At 38.9% G+C, this 23787-nt stretch overlaps 1 protein-coding gene across 1 annotated transcript; it reads left to right on the forward strand.

Moving 5' to 3' along the window:
* Positions 1-163: 163 nt before the first annotated feature.
* Positions 164-17070, forward strand: oma1 (OMA1 zinc metallopeptidase). The gene is made up of 8 exons (XM_084432500.1): positions 164-950; positions 1537-1765; positions 2008-2181; positions 4414-4521; positions 5890-6018; positions 7048-7122; positions 9925-10074; positions 16630-17070. Exons 1-8 carry the CDS (start codon positions 595-597, stop codon positions 16891-16893), a joined length of 1485 nt encoding a protein of 494 aa, XP_084288626.1. The 5' UTR covers positions 164-594; the 3' UTR covers positions 16894-17070.
* The last annotated feature ends 6717 nt before the right edge of the window (positions 17071-23787 follow it).

The raw sequence follows: 23787 nt of genomic DNA on the forward strand, positions 1-23787 counted from the left end.
TTGGTACCGTACAAGACGTTGTGACCTGACCTTGTAAAGATCAGAGTAGGACACAAAAGTGCTACTGAAATATAGAATTCTAAAACGAAACCAAAAATAGGTGTTTATTTATTCTTTATTTAGCGACCAGAAGACGATGGCAGTATGCTAACTACTGTGACCTGTGATAGACGGGCGGAACTATGGCGAAGTGTTGCTGTTTACGGGGGGGAGTGTTTTAACTGTCGCAGCGAAGTACAAGTACGAAGAGGAGAAGAGTTTAGAGGGCTTCTAAAAACAGATACGCGTTTTAAATGATGAATGCGTATGATTAAGCAGGTGTAGCAATACAAGTCTAGCCATACTGAACGTTTTAGCGGTCTACTTAGTTTAATACCGCTCGATCAACGCACCATGTGGACTTAATAGACTTTTTCTGCTTCCTAGACAGTCAGTGTCATTGAAATTACTTTTGTGAATTTAACATGCATAATGAGCCAATAAACTGTCTCATTTGACCCCTGTAATAATTAAGTAAACAAGAGTAAAGATGAATGTTCAGTGAATTTTATAATAATATTGGAGGAGATTTATATTCGCCTGTTCAAGCTCGACATGTTGTCAATAAACCTGCTCCGGCTACACTCAATGATGATAAGATGTTGTGGACAGAGACACTTTCACAGCCGTCCATCACTCTTAGCCTCTGCTCGGACTCATCTGATGAGGACAAACTCATCTTCCTATCTGAAAGCAAGAGCATCTATCACTGTTTCTCCTTCGTGTCTCTGTCTGAGGTCAAGATTGAGACTAAACGGCAGTATAACAGCGTTCAGACCTCCAGTTCATCAAGTGATCGTTCAGTCGACTCGTGAGTTTCACAGCTCAGGCAGACTGAGAGCTGTACCTGCACCCTTGATTTGGCTGGTACTGAAGCCCCTGCAGAAGCTCATCGCCATCATACTGGGCAGGTGGGTGACTCTTAAATCCTCTCCTCCCGTACTGTACATTTTTATTTTAGTTACTTTAAATTACTAGGTTTTATCAATAAATAATCTAATATAAGCACATTCTTTCAACATAAATACAAAATAACCTTGTTAAATTAGCTCAAAATATCTCACATTTTGGGTGTCTCCGTCCTCTTGTGGGGAAAAAAATAATATAACGTGATATTTCATGACTCTTGCCACTAGATGGCCTTATAGCTCTATATGGAGCAAATTAACTATTCCCCTGGGTCCTAAATTCAGTTTTTCTATGCAGTATGTATTCAGGTACATATATAGACATTATAAAATCATGTTTTGGTAAAGTTTTAGCAGTTTTATTAATTTACTTAAAATAATCTTTTGAACAGTTGTGAACATCACATGCACATTTGAACGACTTACAAAAATGCTTTAGCTTCACTTAACCTGCATAACATCCACCTAAAGTCCTTGTCTTTACTGTGGTTAGTAAATGGGGAGCGTATGGCAGGTGGTTTTCTGTGAGGTAAGATAATATTTAATAAGAACTCTGATTCAGATTTCGTGTGTCTCTCTCGGTCTCTAGGAGCATCAGAAAATGGTGGATGGCCCTGCCGCCCAATAAAAAGCAGCTGTTTCGTGAATGGACGTGGCGTCGACGCTGGCACTTGTTGGGAGCTGTGTCGGGACTGCTGTTCTTCATCTCTCTCCTTTTTCTCACCCACCTGGATGAATCTCCCATTACAGGCAGGACCCGACTGCTGTTGTTCAGCAAGGAGGCCTTCTTGGAACTGGCTCAGTCCACTGCGGAAGCGGTACGCCTGCTCAAGTCAGCACAACTTGTGTAGTCAGTTTACGTTTTGTATTCAATGCAGTTACTATGAATTTATGATCAACAATAATACTTCCAGAGCAACAGGTAAGTCTTATAATAGTGTATGCAAATGCTTGGAGTTGGTCCCAAAATGTTTGATTTTATTGTGCTTAGAATATCTCAAGTCATTTAATTTTATTTCATGGGCTCTTGCTCCTCTTTCTCCTTTATTCTGTCTCTCAGTATATGGAGGAGTTTAAGGATTCTCTGATTGCTCCATCGGACCCCAGGCACCAGGCGGTGGAGCTACTGGTTCAGACTCTGGTAAAGAGGAACAAGGATATTGCTGAGATGTCCGCTGTCCCCTGGACCGTCCACGTGGTTGACGGCCCACCCATCAACGCATTTGTTTTGCCAGTGAGTCATATCTGATAACATAATAACCAAATTGTCTAATAAATAAATCAACTCTATTCAATTTAAAGGGGTCATTGTTTTTTTTTTACTTATAACTTTTTCTTCTGCCAATTTTTAAAAGCAACTCTGACTGCACAGAAAAACATCCATCTCAGAGTTTGCATATACTGTATGTGCATATATACGAACATACACATATACATATATAATATATATAAATGTAATATATCGCGTCTAACTTAAACTTAATCGCATCTAACATAAAAGTTTTAGTTTGTGTAAACTAAAACTTTTATGTTAGATGCGATTAAGTCGCGATTAATTGATTTGACAGCACTAATAAATACACAAATAAATATATGACTTCGGTAGCACTTTATGTTACAGTCCTGTTCCCCATGTACATACTATGTACTTTTTTTATAGTAATTGCAGTAACTGGGTAATAACTTCGAAAGAACCAATGAGGTTCATTCTTGTTACACAGCACATTTGAGCTTCTGCAAGAACCAATGAGGTTCATTCTCATGTTATTAGTCCAGTCATTTTATGAAAAAAGGTTGAACAAATTGCAACAGAAGTAAACTCAACTGATTTTGTATCCTCAATATGTCCTGAGTAAGGAAAAAAAAAGCCCCAAAGAATCCCATTAGGGGAAAGTTTAGAAAAACACCCAAATATAGCCTATTCATATGCCTATTCATTCTTTTTCTTGCGTGAATAGGGTAAAACATGTAACCTTTAGATATCACCATGAAAATTACTGAGTTGATTACTTACATCAAGACAAACAAAAAATGTATTACAACAAGTTTTTTTGAAATTGTTTGTTAACATGGACAAACGGTGCATAATCTAATTATGTATATGCTAATTTGCATAAATACCACAACAGATCTAAACATTGGGTATAGCCAGGTGAAAATGTCTTGTTGAATCTTGTTGACACATAACAGTAAAATACCTAATGGTCTGAATGGAACCCATTTAGGCTACCCATGAGCATTAATACATAGAGGCAGGAAGAAGTACTTTAGAAACCAGCCTTTATTAATTATTAAGAGATTGGGTTTGGGGCTGGGTCCGTGGGACTGTTTCTGGGGGACAAGTCTGAGGGAAGAACAGGAGACAATGGTAAGGAGAATGCAGAAGACAAAAGGTAGGTAATATAAAAAGTGAATCCCCAGAAACAGTCCCACGGACCCAGCCCCAAGCCCCATCTCTGCAATAAAAATGAATAAAGGCTGGTTTCTAAAGTACTTCTTCCTGCCTCTATGTATTAATGTTCATGGGTAGCCTAAATGGGTTCCATTCAGACCTTAATATTAAGTATTTTACTGTTATATGTCAACAAGATTCAACAAGACATTTTCACCTGGCTATACCCAATGTTTAGATCTGTTGTGGTATTTATGCAAATTAGCATGTACATAATTAGATTATGCACCGTTTGTCCATGATAACACACAATTTAAAAAAACTTGTAATACATTTTTTGTTTGTCTTGATGTAAGTAATCAACTCAGTAATTTTTATGGTGATATCTAAAGGTAAATTTTTTTACCATATTCACGTAAGAAAAAGAATGAATAGGTGTATGAATAGGCTATATTTGGGTCTTTTTCTAAACTTTCCCCTAATGGGATTCTTCTGGGCTTTTTTTTCCTTACTCAGGACATATTGAGGATACAAAATCAGTTGAGTTTGCTTCTGTTGCAATTTGTTCAAGGTTGACCCTCATTTTGGCTTAAAATGACTGGACTATATGCCGCACGTTTGAGCTTCTGCAAGAACCAATGAGGTTCATTCTCGTGTTACGCAGCACATTTGAGCTTCTGTTTTTCGCTGATCAGTGTTTAAATGTGAATAGAAGCCAAATTCCGTCTGTTCATCTTATAAAGTGATGGAGTCTCTTCAGAAAATGTTTACTAAACCGCTCATTTTATATAGATTAGTTTTACGATCTCTTTATTAACTTTTAGAAGCATCGAAGTGGTAGTTGCGTAGCTGTCTATAGAGGGACAGAAAGCTCTCAGATTTAATAAAAAATATCTTAATTTGTGTTCCAAAGATGAATGAAAGTCTTACGGGTTTGGAACGACATGAGGGGTTTGATTAATGACAGAATTTCATTTTTGGGTGAACTTAAAGGAAATCTTGAGACTGATTACTAGAGGAGAAAATGACTCTGATTTCACAGCTGGAATGATTGTGTGTGTGCATGGGTTTCAGAATGGAGAGATCTTCGTCTTCACAGGAATGCTGCAGGCTGTAGCAGACATTCATCAGCTGGTCTTTATACTGGGACATGAGATGGCTCACGCTCTGATTGGTCATGCCGTAAGTCCCCCTCACAGTCAGACCCCAGCACAAAAACACCCGATTGGACTTTTTTTTGTTTATCAGTAAATATTAATAAGCGTAATATTAATATCTGTAAGTAATCTCTTTCTTAGGGTCATTTTGATTTCAATTTAAATGTATATGAGTATTACATGCTCTGCTATCTGCGCACATTGTCAGATGGTTGTAGGGCCCTCGGACTGCCTCTGGCCTTTATAGTTTGGATCAAATTAAATTTGTACTTCCTTTGCTGTGTCTCTCAGCTTTTTTCTGGAAGTGAAACACCCTTCATTAGATTCAAGTGCTAGCTTTATCTCTCTTTTGCGTGCGTCATGTTTGACTTTCATCTCTTCACTTGGTTTAAATGAAGAGAAGTAGGCGTCCTGTCTCAGAGGCACTAAGCACTGTTAAGGGTTCAGTTTAAAGAGATGTTTTAGTTTCAGAGCTGTTGCATCACTGCATGCTTATGGGTCTGGTTAGAGTGAAGGAGCTTAGCACTCATATGAGGGCTAACATGGTATGGCTGTGAAAAACTAAATTGATTCTGTGACACTGAACATTCCCTTTATGGGGGCCAAGCTCACATTATTAGAAGTGTTTCCTTAGTTATTTTAAGTCAGCAACAAGCTGACATTCTTATGAGACTCCTTCTGACTTACTACAAACCTGCATGCATACTGTAATCAACGATTATTTTATTCTTGGATCGTAGCTACAGTTGAGAGGGAAAACAATCTTGGTATAATTGATGCACATGATTTCTTTCTGTTCAGCAAAGGATACTTAAATAAATACTCACATTTTTTTTTAAATATCCCATATTTGTGAGGACCACACTGAGATTTAAGATTCATAGTCATTAACAATTGTATCTAAAAGAGCAGCATAGACATTTAATAAAAATAAACCAATTATGTTTAAAAGAATAATAATGGGGGAAAAAACACAGACATATGGTGAAGAACGTGAAAACCATACATTTTAATGCAAGTAAGCTATATTAATAGGTTAAAAAAGGTATGCGACTTTATGCCCATACAGATGACATAATTACGTAACAGATCTGCTTTGCAGCATGTACTTTTGGACATGTGTTTTGGCATATCTGTTGCCCTTCTTTCAGTAGAATGGGTATTGTAATTACAATTCAGTGTGATTTATTATGTCTCTCGTCGTTAAATTGCGTGTTTCTTTTTCTTTGTTTTTCTACATTGTTCCTAATTGGGCATGCTGTCAGAGAATGGGCGGCTAAGCAAGAGTAAAAATGGTTCTTAACACCAAAATACAAACAAATTAGCATAGCAGATAAACAACGAAATCAACAAAGACAGAAAAGCCTGTATTGAATTTCTTTCTCTTTCTCAGGCAGAGCAGGCCAGTTTGTCTCACGTGGTGGACCTGCTGTCTGTCGTCCTGCTAACTGCGATCTGGGCCATATGTCCTCGGGACAGTTTAGCTCTGCTGGGCCAGTGGATTCAGGGCAAACTAGTGCAGGTGACAGTTGACCTTGTGATCTCTGTTTTACCCTTTTTCAATCGATTCCTAATCTGCCTTCATTCCACATGTTTTCACTGAAGTAAAGATGGTCTTGAATCAGAGATGTTCACAGCTAATCAAGACACTTCATTTTGAGTCTGTTTGAAATAAAAAGATTTTTCCCCCCTCTGTTGAACACAAAAGAAGATATTTTGAAGAATATGGGTAACTAAACAGTTTTTTGGTCCCCACTGACTTCCATAGTAGGAATAAAAAAACGATGAAAGTCAATGGTGCCCCACAACATTCTTCAAAATATCTTCTTTCGTGTTCAACAGAGGAAAGAAATTCATACACGTTTGGAACAACATGAGGTTGAGTAAATGATGACAGAATTAGCATTTTTGGGTGAACTATCCCTTAAGACATTGATGAGACTCTGTTTACATTGGGTTTGTCCATTAACGATGCAAACACTCCTTAACTATTGATTCTAAAATCCCTAAAAGACCCTTTTAAACAACAATTATACTCCTCCACTCGAGCTCAAAGTAACCTTTTCAAGTACTCTCTCACCACCATTATAAAACAATAACAATATCTCAGAGGAGATCTTATTTGGGTTTCTAAGGACTTCAATTTGAGGTTAGTTTAAATTCAGCTACATCTATTTGTCTTCTAAATGGATATTGAATTAGCATTTTCTGGATCACTGTGAGGCATAAAACAAAGGCCCACTTTCAATTTAATTGTACTTCAGGTTTTTTATAGTGTTTTTCTTCTAAGATACCATGTACTATCCTACTCTTTTTATGTGGAAATTTTCATCCCTTTCTTTCCTTGTTTTCCCATCTTCTTTGCCTATTATATTTAAAATAAATTACATTTTAATGGTTGGGCTTTTTATCTCCTAGTCATTTTGTTCTCCAAATATGGTTCACTTTATTCTGTCCATCTTCCTGTTTACCCAATATAACTCTTGTGTGCGCTGTCAGAATAGCTAATTTAACTGCATATTCTCTCTCATTTTCTCTGTCTGTGTTGTAGTTCTTATTTGACCGGCCCTTCAGTCGTAAGCTGGAGGCAGAGGCGGACCAGGTTGGGCTACAGCTGGCTGCCAAGGTACTGCAGATATTATCGGATTCTGTACACAGTCTTCTTGTAGCAACACCAAGCTTTTGGTTCAATTCCAAGGGAACGCATACTGATAAAATGTCTACATGAAATGCACTGTAAGTTCTGTTTCACAGTGTAAGCAGCTTATATGTTTATTCAGGTTTCTGAATGTACAGTGCGTGCATAAGCAGCGCAGTGCTGTGTAGCAGAAGTGCAGCTGCATGTAGACTTTCGGTGTTAAGCCTATTTTTGCACCTTGTAACTGAATTTGTTTGGGGGAAAAAAACTGTCTGTCAGGCTTAGTGAAAATTCTTTTCAGTGAATCAGACTAAATCAAGATGATTCATGCAGTTTATAGCTCAGTTATTTTAGTCATCTTTATATACTTTATAGTATTTATAAATATTTTGAATTAGCTTTTTCAAATTTTAATTAATTTCAACTTGTTTAGTTTTTGTTGTCTATATAGCTTGAATTTTTATTTCGGTTTTAGTAACTTCTAGCCTGGCTAACGTCAGACCAAGTCTCATTGAGACTTGGTCTGGGAACTACGTGCGCATTTTCTCGTATTTGAGGCGTGGTTTACGAATGCCCAGAGCCGTTTATTGGGCGCTATGAATGTCTATCAAATGCGCCTGTATGTAGCTCATAGCCAATCGCTTCAATTATACCAGATGACGTATGTAGAGTGAGAGAAATTCGACGAGGAAAAAGACGATGGGTCAAAGATTTATTTGTACACGATGGCGTTTAGCGAATATTACCGTTTGTGAAAGATAAACATGAGGGTAGAAGGTAACGTCGAGTCTGATATAAACAAACTGCTTCGGTGTCGTCATCATCTTGCTGCTCCCTCCCCGTTCTGTGATTGGTTCCCTTTTTCAGGGGAAAAATTGTCCCATGGTGTCCAGACTGCCTAGCAGCGTGAATAGAATCGCGCTGCGAGCAAGGCAGTATGGGGAAACCCAGGCTAAGTAACTTCAGTACTTTCAATTAAATGTATTCATTAATTAAGTTTAGGCTTTCCATCTAATATTTATAGTTTATTTTATTTTAGCTCTAATTCAATTACTGAAAACAATTTTTAATAGTTTGTTTTAGTTAACAATAACCGCACTGTTATATCTATGCTTTGGCATTAGGTTTAGTTTAACGTTGAGCATGTACATTAATTGGTATTTAAAGCATAAAAAGATAAAAGATTTTCCTCACATAAATTTTATTGCATGGTGATTATGTTTGTTGCAGTTAAATCTGATTCATTCCAAACCTGTTGCGTGTGTGGTGTGAAACAGGCCTAAGCCGCATTGGCGCCTGACAAATGTAAAAAAAAAAAAATAATGTGATAAATGATCTATAAGATTTTTTGTTATATATGTTTTTTTCTTTGGTTCTTTTTATACCTGGTATTAAGAAGCGTTTTCGTCAACCGGGTCACAAGAGTGTCTAAACGGTGGCTACATCCGAAAACATAGGCAGTGACTTGTTGCCTCGCCGCCCTATCTGGCAATGACTTTGCAGGCAGCGTTTGCACACAAAGGTTCCTCACGAAAGTGTTACGGTTTAATGATCTACAGCAAAATAGAGCAAGCTTTAGTGAAAACTAAGTAAAGATTTAATGACTACAATAGTAATTTCTATTGTAAAAAAAATAAAAAAATAAAAAATTTTACATTTACACACAAACTGACGACTAACTTTTCAGATGCCTTTATTCAGACGTCTTCATCCTTTATTTTTCTTTATTTTTTTAGCTCAACTGTCACAGACTGGAAAGCACAGGATTACACATTTGACCGGATTGCTTTTCATGTGGTCAAATGTATTCGAACGGCCACAAAAGACCACCTGACCTAATGCGTAAACATTATGGGAAGCGCGCTAGCCAGACAGGGTTTAAACTTTGTCAGCTGAGGACCTAAATTTGGTTTGAAGTCAAATAATGTACTGTACCAAGCACAATATTCTCTCACCATTCCTGATTTCTAACACTTGGTCTTGCATCTGTCAGAGCAGAAATGAAAGCTGCTGCTCTCTGTATGTTTTTCCGTCGTCTCCGGGCGCGTTCATATGTAAATTGCAAAAACGCATCTTAATACCAGATGTAAACAGGGCCTTATACAGTATTACACGCTTGACTTAAATTACAAATAAAGTAACTTTTGAAGTCATTCTTAGGAATTAAACACTTCAACTCTACGCCATTCTGAATAAAATCTATTTACTTATGATGTATAACTATTTACTTATGATGACTAGAAAACTGGATAAATTAAAACCCTGAGACACAATTCAGGGGAACCTGCTGTATATTAGTAATTTATAGCCGTAGTATCCTACATGACCTCTAGATGGCACTGTTTCTTTACAAACTGCTTCATGGAAGCGTTTCTCTGCATGTGGCAATGGTCTGATTCATGGTGTAGTGCTCTTCCTGTCAGCATGTCTCCTGATCCCATGCTTGGCATCATTATGGAGAAACAGTCAATTCCCTTCTATCTCTTATAGTAGTAATAACGGGCCGCCTGCTGCTCGTAAATGGGCCCAAATCCGGCCTGCCACAGCCGGCTCGGTGAAGGACACAGGCACGTTGCATGGCTAGCTCCACTCAGTCATGATTCATGCTGTCCGTGAGCCAGCCTGCTCTCGGCTTTAGCTCCAGCTAATGACGTTGTCCAGAGCTCCGAGCGCCCGTCGGGTTGTGTGCGTGTCATCTCCCTGTTTGCTTCCTTTGATGATGGCAGGGCTTTAACATGCCAGGAAAGCATCTCTTTATGTGTATTTGAGATTTGTGTGCATTTCTGACAGGCGTGTGCTGATGTGAGGGCGGCCACAGTGTTTTGGCAGCAGATGGAGATCCATGATCAGTTGAGTGGCCAACCAACCATCCCCGAATGGCTGTCCACACACCCTTCCCACCAAAACCGTGTCAGACAGTTGGACCGCCTTGTTCCTGAGGTAAAGCACACAAAAGCAAATACATGCATCATTAGACATTAGTATACAGGTTTATATGAGTGAAACCTTTCCACACAAATGCTTAACCATAACATGTACATCAGTATTAAATTTATGGTGGTATTTAAATTGATCTAAAAATAAAGAACCGTTAAAGCCATGGCCTAGCATACTTATTCTCAACCATGCTAAGCTTTGGCACCCATGCATCATTTCCCAGTTGCATGCTCAATCCCATTTCCCTGTCCTTCCTCGTAATTTCCAATCTTCTCTAAAAAAGTGCCAAACATATGGACTGTGAGGACTAAAAGCACCAGTTAAAGTACCACATAAAAGGAAAAATCAATTACCAGTGTATTGATCACAAAATGTAAATAATAGGGCTGTGAATAGATTAAAATTTGTGTGCTTAATTTTACAATCAGTTGCACACTTAACGTTAAATTAAGCATACACCGTTTATCTTCATAACAAATTCAATTTGTCATCATTTACTATATCCAGAAAAGTAAACCATCAGATTGAAGGATGATTCTCACAAAACTGTGTTTTCCGCAAGCTTTTTTCTTGGTAAATTTAGGTTTCTTTCCAAAAAAGGACACCAAATAAACAAATGATATGTTACTCACGGTAAATCAAGGAAACAAGGAATTCAATCAATAAGACTAACAGTGTTGAGCTATACACTCACCTAAAGGATTATTAGGAACACCTGTTCAATTTCTCATTAATGCAATTATCTAATCAACCAATCACATGGCAGTTGCTTCAATGCATTTAGGGGTGTGGTCCTGGTCAAGACAATCTCCTGAACTCCAAACTGAATGTCAGAATGGGAAAGAAAGGTGATTTAAGCTATTTTGAGCGTGGTTGTTGGTGCCAGACGGGCCGGTCTGAGTATTTCACAATCTGCTCAGTTACTGGGATTTTCACGCACAACCATTTCTAGGGTTTACAAAGAATGGTGTGAAAAGGGAAAAACATCCAGTATGCGGCAGTCCTGTGGGCGAAAATGCCTTGTTGATGCTAGAGGTCAGAGGAGAATGGGCCGACTGATTCAAGCTGATAGAAGAGCAACTTTGACTGAAATAACCACTCGTTACAACCGAGGTATGCAGCAAAGCATTTGTGAAGCCACAACACGCACAACCTTGAGGCGGATGGGCTACAACAGCAGAAGACCCCACCGGGTACCACTCATCTCCACTACAAATAGGAAAAAGAGGCTACAATTTGCACGAGCTCACCAAAATTGGACAGTTGAAGACTAGAAAAATGTTGCCTGGTCTGACGAGTCTCGATTTCTGTTGAGACATTCAGATGGTAGAGTCAGAATTTGGCGTAAACAGAATGAGAACATGGATCCATCATGCCTTGTTACCACTGTGCAGGCTGGTGGTGGTGGTGTAATGGTGTGGGGGATGTTTTCTTGGCACACTTTAGGCCCCTTAGTGCCAATTGGGCATCGTTTAAATGCCACGGCCTACCTGAGCATTGTTTCTGACCGTGTCCATCCCTTTATGACCACCATGTACCCATCCTCTGATGGCTACTTCCAGCAGGATAATGCACCATGTCACAAAGCTCGAATCATTTCAAATTGGTTTCTTGAACATGACAATGAGTTCACTGTACTAAAATGGCCCCCACAGTCACCAGATCTCAACCCAATAGAGCATCTTTGGGATGTGGTGGAACGGGAGCTTCGTGCCCTGGATGTGCAGCCCACAAATCTCCATCAACCACAAGATGCTATCCTATCAATATGGGCCAACATTTCTAAAGAATGCTTTCAGCACCTTGTTGAATCAATGCCACGTAGAATCTTACATAGTGTTTTTAAGTGTTATGTGCAACGTCAGCACTTGAGCTGCATGATAACCTGATGATCAGGTTCTCCATCCTGATTTGAGATGATCCAAAGAGCATCTTCAGCTTTAATGGAACCAAGGAAATAGCTACGGAAAGCTCTAAGAAAGACTATTGTTTAGTTATGTGATAAGATTGTTTATATGACTGGCGTTTTCAATACTAATAACGCACAAGTGGAGAGCTGTTTTCTGTATTTAACTTAAGGAATACGTCCTGGGTACTTCGTTCTCTTGATTTAAAGAGTACCCATCAGAAACACGCACCGTAGGGCTCGCAGACACGTCTGAAATCCAGACTACACCATAGCTAACAAGACGTCTGGAGACCTCTGCTCTGGAGCAAACTCCACCTTCTACACACATGCCTTAGACCACGTTCATTGTGGAAATGAACAAATAAATGCTCTACTGCTGGAGGGGAAAACCAAACACAAAGGCCTGGAGGATCCATGAAACTCAACATTCATTTGGTGGAATCCTTAGATCAGTACCATCAGCCACAGAAGAGAGCCTTCATAAGTGATTGAGGCTAAATAATTCATATGAGCTGTTATGCGGTACATCAAGATATATAGTGCAATGCATGACAGTGATTTGTTGGAGCGTGAATTGAACTCCATCAAGATCTTATGCTTGATTCTGAACAACTGCAATTTCCTCTCATAAAAAAAAATGTCGTCAGTCAATCTAGGGATCTAGGCAATGGAATAAATACCCCCCCCCTCAAAAAAAACTCTGCCTTGCCAACCCAATCAGTTTTTAGAGTTAATCAGTTTTTTGCGATTTGTGCATTGATTACAAACAATCTGAGGCAGTTGTGCAGTGTGTTGAGCAGTTTGATGAAGGGCTGTAGAATGCCCCAGCCAATCAAAAAATAACATCAGGAAATTGAAGTATTTTTCTTTTGTAAGCTGAAAGTAACAGCGCAGCGCGTTATACACTCACGAGGCACTTCAGTCTGTTGTGGAAAAGCAGAGGCTGACAATCACACAAGCCAAAACGGGCAGAAATATTTGCAAGCTATCAAGGTGCAAATTACAGGGATATCTTAATGAATATCTTCATATTTACTTGTAAATCTGAATAGACATTTCTATAGCTCTGACTCATTTTAAAGTGTCATTTGGCCGAAAATGGGTCATAAAATTTGAATACCTGAGCAGTTCGCTCTAAACATCGCTTATTTAAGAATGTGCATTTATTGCATGGATGGAGCAAGAATATAATGTAGTGTATAAAATGCATATGCATAGTTCTGTTGAAACCTTGTCCTCTTTGGCTTGCTGTTAACTGAATGTATGATGTAAATATCTGCTTAAATAACAAATAAGAATGTGCTGCTTATCTTTCAATTAGATAGCAGCCATTCACACAGAATTATTTTTTTGTGGTTAAAAACTCGAGACAAAGGTCAATGAAGCGAAAATAAATGCAAGGTCTAGAGACACACACACACAAAAAAAAAAAAGTTTAAATGCCAAGTTCTTTCATGAAACTCTTGATGGCGCAGGCTGATGAACCAAACTGATGATATTTACAGCATTTACTACTTGGCACAAGCTGATTGGTTCATGTTGCATCTGCAGCCAATGACCTTGCAGTTTGGATTGCACTATGAGTTCCTCCAAAACCCTCCACTTTCCCCAGCTCCACCTGTATAGATCTGCTATGGGTAATTGATATATACTATTTGTACAGCAGGAGTATGTCTTACACGCTCACAGCAGCGCATCGGCGTATATATTGGCAGTAGCAAGTTCCTGTACTTGCTCTTCAGCAGCAGCAATAATCTATAACAACAGCAATAATCAACAACAGAAGCAGCGTGGCATATCTATTCCGCCAAGGCCAAATACATTAACATTGTCATATCCATTACTATGCTAAAAATCTGCCAAGAGTTATCATGATAGGACTTAATTTAATTTGAGAGGCATGTTCTTAGAAAGCCAAGTCATGCCACAACGCTGCAAAAGTATGGAACCGTACCAAAATGGAACTAAAATCTGATGTTAGGCAACATTATGGAAAATTATAAATCACTTTCACACTTTAAATTTTTTTTTTTTTTTAAATCAGGCACTCAAACACCTACTATAAAATGATGAAATATTTGCAATTTGTAATATGTTGCTTGCAAAAACATCCCCTCACAATTCACAGCTACGGCCATCAACAGAGAAAGGCAGATGGTGTAGTTACAGCATCCACCGAGAGGGGCAAAATGGATGATGCCAACCCTTAACCACTTGCTTTAAACAAAGAGCTCAGGTTAACGTACTGTTTATCAAGTAAACTGTATACTGTAGAACAGCACAGTCAATGTGTGAATTTTAGTGGCATGCAGGGGCCTTACTTGACCTTGAGCTTGAACTCACAGACTCCAAACACATAAGCAACAGATGGCCAGGACACTAATTGTCCATCAACTGTAATGCGTGTGTGTTTCTGTTGTTGAGTGGAAGCTATTACTCCTTCTGGAAGTTATTTTAAAACGTCCTCCATCTCTCTCTATTCTCACCCTCTTTAACCTGAGTCAATGGAGAGTCGTCCTCCATGTTCTCGCTTATGAGAATTACCGTGTGTGTGTGTGTGTGTGTGAGAGAGAGAGAGAGAGTGTTTGTCTTCTGGTGCCTGTTACAGGTGAATTTTGAACATGCCACCTTTATAAGAGTGACTGTTTGAGAGTAACTTGTCTGACTTGTCAAGGAAGTTCAGATTTCCAAAAGCAGGTTGACGTGTATATTGCTGTGGACTAGACCTGCTTAAAGGAGTGGTATAATGCCCTTTTCACAAGATTTAAAATAAATCTCTGATGTCCCCAGAGTATGTATGTGAAGTTTTAGCTCAAAATACCCCACAGATATTTTTATATAGCATGTTAAAGATGTCCCTTTTTTAAGGGTGAGCAAAAACGCACAGTTTTTGAGTCTCTCTTTAAATGTAAATGAGCTGCTGCTCCCAGCACAGGGGGCGGAGCTACAACAGCTTGTGTCCTTTTACCTCACACAGACATGCACTGAAAATTCAAAAACTTTTAGCCTTTTATGTTCAAACCGAAGTCAGAAAGATGATAGATAAGTTTTCTGAATGGTTGGTGAATTTATGTAGCTTATGTGTAGTTATCTTCTAGTCATTGATTAGCATATTCTGTCTTGATAATCTATAAATGGCATTCCCGGGGGTGGGGTTTATGTAAATTTTAGGGTTCATGATGTCACTAGCCCGGGAGGAATGCTGTGTTGTGTTGTCCTTAAAAAGCAATTAAAAAAAAAGAAAATATCTCACTTTGCTTTAAACTTTGAGCGTTGTAACTTTGCTGATGTTGTTTATGCTCAAACAGCAACATTACACACTAACTGAAGTTAGAAAAGTGAAATCATAATCAACCACCACTTTAAAGACTTTCACATCAGTGTGAAAGATGACAGACTTATAATTGGATTTTTGTATTAAATTAAAATAATAGTATATACATATGTGTGTATATGTTACATATGTGTGTATATGTTACACAGGTTATATTTGATATGATTCATTTTATATATAATAATGTAAATTATATATTATTTTCATATGTTTATCATACATATTTAAAATATATTTATACATTTATATTTATAATTTATTCAACCTGGTTTCATCCTTTACTGGCATTGTTTCCTTTACGAACAAAGAAAGAAATAGAAAAAATTGAAATCTTTGATAATGAAAATATTCTGAAAACGGTTTAGTGAGCACCAAGTATACTAGATGTACATTAACATAAATCTTTTTCTTCTTTGTTTTAATCTGTAAAATAGTCAGTACTTTTTACTTTTAAAGAATGCATCTGCTTTTTAAAACTTAAAGTGTTCTGTGTCACTTTGGTCGTAAGTATATGCTACTGATGTGTCCCTCTTGGGTAATTGTTTTCAAGCTTTATTCCAGCCACTCTTTCATCGAGTGACATTTGTTTTGTAAAGTTCCCCTAATGGCCTGGTTCTCAAACATTGCAGTGTTGCTTAAAACTGCCTGTCTTCCTGGATTGAGTGTGTATTTAGCAGCTCAGTTTGATATGTTCTCCCTTGGGCAGATAGTTCAGAAATTGAATAATAATTTAACTAGAAAATTCTTTACGTTAAGTGTCCTTTGTGCTAGTGCTGGTTGTTTATGTTTCAAGAGGCATTATTGATCTAGTGTTATGAGGGCTGTTTCTTCATCACCCGTAATGGAGGTCAGAGGTTATAGTTCAGGGGTCACAGACAGAAAACAAATCAGTCTTTGTAAACGCATGTGGATGTCTTTAATGTGGGAGATCCTTTTCAATGTTCATCCATCCATCCATCCATCCAATAACTACTTTAAACCATCCATCCGGATTTTATATCACTATTTCCATCATTTCATCAATCCATTTCTTCGAATAACTATTCCAATCCAAATTTGATGTCACTCTTTCAATCCATCTATCCATCCATCTTTCTATTTTTTGAATAACTTTTCTAATCAATCCATCTAGATATCATATCCATCCATCCATCCATCGAAATTTGTTTATAACTCTTTCCCATCCATCCATATTTCTTATCACTACACTGTCCGTCCGTCCCGTCCCCTGGGTGGAGATGAGGAGATGGTAGGTTTGTAGGTCAAAGCTCAAATCCATCTGTATTAATCTGTGTCATTCTCCGTGTCGTTATAGGCTCTGGAGCTCCGTGCACGCTGTGACTGTCCCGCCCTCCCCGAAGTTGACCCCCGTGTTGTTTTTTATAAGAGCGTTCAATTGCTTCTAGACAAAATTGAAAAACAAGAGCTGATGGAAAAAGAGGAAAAGATTGAGAAAGAGAGAGCTGGAGTCATGTTGCCACTCCCTCAAACCCATCCCGTCCCGGCTCAGGGGTCTCCGCCTCAGCTGGGGGGAGTGCTGGCCACAACCGCTCTGCCACAAACTCTGCTTAGTAAATGAGACTTGATGAAATGTGACTGACAGGGACAAATTTAAGCTTTCCTTTTCAATTCTCTTTTTCAAGTCCATTGGTTCTGAACAAGGCCTGAGCGTATCGTCGGATAGAACTGGACAGTTTTTATTTTTGAATCCATTACACTAGTTGTCACTTTAATAAACATTTGATGCCTGCGTCAACTGCTGTGTTAATAGTCTGTGAGATTATTTGGAATAGGCATATGTACATCAGATGCTTGAGTTTATGCCCTCAATTCAAGTATCCGCTGCAGTGTGTTCGTGTTAATAATGGAGCAATTGTAAATGGGCTATTTAATTATGTTATTAGCATAAGACCCCTGTGAAGTTGAATGCATTATGGTGTATAGTACATTATTCATCAAACATCTGCCTTTGCTTTAATGTCCCCTATAGGTTCTATGCTGTGATATAACTCTGCTGTATAGCAGCTAATGTCACTGATAAAGCTGCATGGAGATGTGGACAGGGGATTTGTCAATGGCCAGCTGACGCCAAATTAGCCCAACGCTTGTGTTGCGTTCTTAAATGCACTGTGTATGAAGGCTATGGATGTAAAGAATATGTGACCGAAATTACACTCAAGATAAATGAATTTCACTTAGCAATGGTACATTTTTCAGCACCTTACAAAGTGTTTCGAAGTGAATGATATTTGCTTTAATAAGTATACATTGTTATATAATTGCGGAATTCAAGAATTGATTGGCCCAAATCTGAATATGGGTTTGCAGTGAATTATGGAGGGCTACTTCACAGGTGAGGTGAGGTGAGTTCACCCTCAAAAGCATCTATCTCATTGTATTCCTGTGGTAATGTTTCCTTTTCAATTCTGTGTTATGTACTGACTTTTTCATATTTGTTAAATTAACATTATCAAATATGAAATTACTGTTTTTGCTCCTGGCAATGTTTTAGAAACACTGCATTACTTACAACTGTAGCCTTAAACAATTGTGTACAAATTGTGTTGAGCACTGATTTTGAGGGTATGTTGCATTTCTACCTGATTTGCATGATTCCTTTAGTGAATAAGGTGCAAAAAACGCAATCCATGTGTGCAGCATTATAAGCAGGGGCCATCCGTTCTTAGTCAATTGTTTGCTTTAATCATATTCAGTCATCTTTATCTGATTTTACAGTAAGGATTCAAACTATTTAATTTGTACTTGCATTCAAAGGCAGAGCACAAAACATCTAAGCAAGCAGACATAAAGCCAGCCAATCTGCTGCTGCTGCTTCCTTCCCTAGAGGCCACTTTTTATAGAGTGATGTACCCGTAAAGTGCAACATGTTTCTGTCTGTCAGACAAATGTGACGCTGCACTCTGGGCCTCTAACGAGGGAAAATGTGGGAGGACGAAAGCACCATATCGAAGATAAAGAGTGATGCATTTGCTCTTACTGGGCAGATTTTTGAGCAGATGGCTATATTTGTCCTCTCACCCGCCCACTAGTTATTTCCATACAGACTGGGGAAGACCTCTCACAAAGAGATGCCACATTGGTGTTGATTTTATCTCTGTATGTCTACATTTTATACATTTTTGGGCTGGTTGGGCTTTTCCACAGCAGAAGAGCCACTGATGCTACACACAGAGTTTGAGAGTTTGCCAGGAAAAATGGTGCGTGTCATGCACCATGGACCAAGTATGGTATCCCAAAATGAGACGATCTTAGTCCATTTTAAGATTCTTGACCACCAACAAACAAGCTATATTCCATAAAACAGCTTGACCACCTTAAACTAGTGACCTGGTTCTTACGGCCGAACCCTCGACCAAAATAGACTACAACAGGTTGGTAGTCCATTCTAGTCAAGTCAACAAGAGCTTCTCCACCACTGTAGACCAAAACAAACGAGCCATCGCAGTGTATAAAGAATCCAGAACACCTTAAGCTGGTGTGGTAAGTTTCAGTAGGCCCCTTGAGCAGCCAGTTGGTAGCAATTGGAAGCAATTATGAGCATCTCAACCACCATGGACCAGCAACAAACTGTCTACCTGTCTAAGCTGGTCTGATCTGGCTTTTCCAGAAGGACTTCTGACCTTGACCAAGATGGTGTAGTACCTCACCCAGTTGGTAGACTATCTTGGTCAAGGTGGTAAGAGATTAACAGTCACCAACAAGCCAGCTACCATGTTCCAAAAAACAGCTTGACCACCTTAAGCTAGTATGAGTGGGATTTCCAGCAGGACCAGGTCTAGTAATATACCTCAGCTAGTTGATTGACCATCCTGAACAAGCAATTATGAGCTTCCCAACCAAAATGAACGAACGATTAACTAGCTGCCACTTAAGCTGGTCTGGCCTGGCTTTTCCAGAAGGACCCTCAGATTGCTTTACAACAAACCAGCTACCTTTTTACTATACATAAAACAGCTTGACCAACTTAAGCTAGGATGACTGAGTTTCTCAAGCGGGACCGTTGACCCTGCAAAGGTCTACTACTTTAGCCTGGACCCCACTAGCTGATCCAACTTTGACCAGCTAGAAACTTTGACCTCTGACTCTTGTCCTAAAATCTTGTGTCCACCATTTTCCAAAATGTTGGTATACCACTGCGCTACCACTCCCACACAGCTTCTGTTGATCTGAAAGTTCAATCCTCCATCTGTGGAAAAAGTAGAAAACATGTTTTGATCAACACAGTACAAAACTGCAATCCACGACCCACAATGCATGTGGTTGACAGTTATCTACAACTGTGCCTCCCTCCAGGCCCACTTCATGCTTAAGCATGCTCCTTTCTGTTTTTAAGTAGGACACATCTGTAGTTTTGCTGCTGTTTTGGCAGTAATTATCTCTTGTTCTTAGCACACTTTATCCTGTTTGTTTCTCTTTGACTTTTCATGTCTTTGTTTTGCTTAATATTGCATTATGAATGAATGTGCTAAACTGTGTTCTTCAATGGCAAAACAACACGTAGAGCGTCTGCTCAGCTGGTTTTGGTGTAGCGGCATCTGTTTGTGTTACCTGTATAAGCAAATGTTTCACCATGGCCTTTGGGGCAGGATTCTTCTGACCCACTTAGTAAAAATACATCTTTTAAAAATTCTCCCTTGACGGAGGAGCCCTTTGAAGGTGTGTGTAGAAAGTGTGCCTGTTTAAATTCGGCAGCTGTTGCCATGGTTTTGTGACCTAAACACGCAGCCTATGTTTAAATTAGATGCAAGCTCAACGGGATGCCGGACAAGTGATTAAACCCCCAAAACAAACACAGGAAGTGAACTTTAGGGAAATGTGCTGCCTTTACTTTCATTAATATTGCTCTGTGTAATATTTTACTTGCTCTGACCACTTAGTTGCACTGTCTGAAGGTATTTTGTTCTCTGTGTGAGTGTCACTAGACTAACCCAAGCATAAATCAAATCATACACTGGCCAGGTAAACTAGGCTTGGTTTACACCTGGTATTAAGATGCGTTTAGTTCGATCGGATCACAAGTGGACGACGCTAAATACAGGTGTAAACGGGGTCTAAACCGTTTTGAGCTTGTCCACTTTTGACCACTTCCAGAGGTAGTCGAAAACAAATTTGACCGGATTGCTCATGTGGACGAATGTGTCTCCAAAAAAATAAAACACCTATTCTTCGCCTACTGACCTAACGCGTAAACATTATGGGAAGCGCGCTAGCCAGAAGGAATTAAAATTCTGTCGGCGGAAGACCCAAGTTTGGTTTGAAAATGAAAAAAACGTACAAGCACAATGTTCTCTCACCATTCCTGATTTCTAACACACACTCACAGCATTCGCCGTGATCTTTCAGCTATCAGAAAGCTTATGCTCTCTGTATGTTTTTCAGTCGTCTCCGGTCACGTTCATATGTAAATTGCATGAGCTTATTTCATCCATTAAATCGAAAGATCTGAAAATGCCCATACATTTACCTGCCCAAAGACACTCCCCTCGAAGAAATTAAGAAGTGGTTGGAAAGTGGACAAAAGAGACGAAAAACAAAAACAGGTGTAAATAGGACCCTATGATCCATTGTGTAATATTGTGAGTTTAACCACCAGGGGGCACAGTTTGGACCTCCAGTTGTATATGTTGATGACATGTTCTTTGAGACAAGAATCAATCTTCAAATATGAATTTTCCATTTTTGCAGCATATTATAAATGTCCGTCTATATATAATATGTCTTATCAGACTCCAAAACTGCACAGTTTCCATTATCCATTTTTATCTGATGAGCACATTCACACACTCATTTCCCCCCTACTATTACAGATAAGAGAGAGAAATGTAAGTGTGTTTAGCCATTGTTCTGAGATTAATAGCGCTATGCCAGTGTTCACCATTTTTTTAAATACACTGTATCTGTGAGGTTTTTCATAATGCAAAGTGGAAAATCTGTTCCTAATATGTTAAAAAATGCTTTTCTTCACATGGGCACAGGAAGAGCTCTCGGTGTTGTTTTAAAATACAGAAAGGCTGGTTTGATCTTGGTAATATTTATGTTTTCTGTACCCATGTTGTATCAAGATGACCACATACAAGTGACCACATTTCATTATTTAATATGAAAACTACTGTGTATCATAAGCTTCAAAATGAGGAAAAAACTTTAACAAAGTTGTTTATCTGCCTCAGACAGACAGAGCAGTAGGCTACTTGACCGAGGTCATGACAAATTAGTTGACACAAAATAATGTTAATTTAATTTAAATTAAGAGTTGAATTGATCAAAATTGCTTAGGTTTTGCTTTGAATGTTATTGAAATCTGAAATGAACAGTTTAGGACTTTGTAATGTTAAAGGAACACTCCACCGTTTTTTGAAATAGGGCTTATTCACCTTCTTTCCTACATTTAGATAGGTGGGCAAATGCATTTTTGTCTCAGTGCATGCATTGTTTTAGTTTGACAGGGTCGGCGCTAGCTTAGCTTAGCACAATGAATGGAATCCTTTGTTGCCAGCTAGCATGTCCTAAGTAAAAGTGATAAAAAAATAAATAAAAAACCCACCTAATTACTTCTTGTGGCCTGCATATTCACAACGAGTACAAATAGCGATGCAGATTAACAATAGGTGATTTCCTAGGCAGATATTGTCTTGGGACTATATTAGGGGGAAGCACAGGCGAAGCACTGCTACTTGGGCGCAGAGATATCACGCAACACATGAAATCCCACGACTTCCGTCAACATACCGGCGTGAATAGTAGCTTGGTTGTTCATGCTAAACAGGTTGAATTCAACATGAGGTTATACTAGAGGAGGCTATTTGAACCGTAGTCTATATACAGCTTCTCAGCATCTATCTTACAACCGAATGAAGACACAGATTAACATAAGGAAGAGTAATAAAAGACAGCTTACATGTGCACTTTGTTCTGCCTGTGCTTTGAAAATGGATGGGACGGCCGTATCTTTCAGACGTAGTACCGTCTTTCTGGGCCCATATTCCATTTTTTCAAAGTAGTCCTCCGGTGCAAAATGCTCTTCGCAAACACGATACTGTTTAATTTTGTAGAGAGGCGTTGAAGTACAGATATCCAGAGCTAGCCATTTATTTCTCAGTTCCACATTCGATGGAATTCTGTGAAACATTAGGCCTACATTCGTGTATGTCCTTTGCTTGTTCTCACAACCTTTTGCTACGCAGGTAATTACCATGTTTGCTGTAACTGTAGCTGTAACTTCTTAAAATAAACAATCCAAAAGCGAAGACACTCGGTGCAGGTCACGCCGGTATGTTCTTCTTCTTCCGTTTTTTGGCGCGTTGCACGCCGGTATGTTGACGGAAGTCGTGGGATTTGTGTGCGTGATATCTCTGCGCCCAAGTAGCAGTGCTTCGCCTGTGCTTCCCCCTAATATAGTCCCAAGTCAATATCTGCCTAGGAAATCGCCTATTGTTAATCTGCATCGCTATTTGTACTCGTTGTGAATACGCAGGCCACAAGAAGTAATTCTGTGTTTTTTTTTTTTTTAATCACTTTTACTCAGGACATGCTAGCTGGCAACAAAGGATTCCATTCATTGTGCTAAGCTAAGCTAGCGCCGACCCTGTCAAACTAAAACAATGCATGCACTGAGACAAAGATGCATTTGCCCACCTATCTAAATGTAGGAAAGAAAGTGAATAAGCCCTATTTCAAAAAACGGTGGAGTGTTCCTTTAAGAAGGGTATTTAATGTTAAATGGCTATATCAGATTGAAAAGAAACAGTATCACCCATCCCAAAAATACAGTTACAAATATAAAGTTCATTCCAAAGACTATGCTTTTTAAACTAGAGAGATGTTGATAAACGAAAGATAAGGCAGGAGAGGTCAAATATGGAGTGGAAGACCACTGGACAGTCTATTTTCTTATTCTGTTTGTGTGACTTTCCATCTGTGTTCAGCAGAGCGGTGATGCGGTGCAGCAAACTTCAGAGCGTACTGGTCCTACAGGGCAATGTTATGAAGGGCATCTGAGAACACACACAAACACTGACCATCACAGACAGACACAGGTCACTGGTGCATGTTTACAGCCCAGAACACCTCATTTCTCCTGCAGCCATCGTACTGAGAACAGGCAGCAGAGTTAGAGCACCAAAAGCTCCTCAGATTAAACCCGCTTTCTTGAAATCTGTCTTATGCTGCATGTTAAAGACCCCATGAAATCAAACTCTAACTTTATGGCCATGTCTATTAGCATGCTAGTGTATTACAAAAGGTTAGCAAAATATGCTTTATTCAGTGAAATCAAAATAAGTCCAATGTCTGTTAGCTTTGAGGCCAGTGATATGTACAGCTAAAAGTTGAGAACATTCTTTTCCAGGTAAATGGACCAAAATGGCGACATCATCTTTTAATTCATTATTATTTCTCTTGTATGACATATTTATAACCACCAGACCTTAAAATCTGGCTTTTAGTTCATGTC

Source organism: Rutilus rutilus, assembly GCF_951802725.1.
Source record: "Rutilus rutilus genome assembly, chromosome: 15".
NCBI classification, from domain to species: domain Eukaryota; kingdom Metazoa; phylum Chordata; class Actinopteri; order Cypriniformes; family Leuciscidae; genus Rutilus; species Rutilus rutilus.

Excerpts from the sequence above, each read along its gene's own strand:
- oma1 (XM_084432500.1), top strand. The coding sequence starts at position 595 with ATGTTGTCAATAAACCTGCTCCGGCTACACTCAATGATGATAAGATGT. Across the intron at positions 1,766-2,007 it reads CTCAGTCCACTGCGGAAGCG|TATATGGAGGAGTTTAAGGA; the intron begins GTACGCCTGCTC and ends TCTGTCTCTCAG. Across the intron at positions 10,075-16,629 it reads TGGACCGCCTTGTTCCTGAG|GCTCTGGAGCTCCGTGCACG; the intron begins GTAAAGCACACA and ends GTGTCGTTATAG.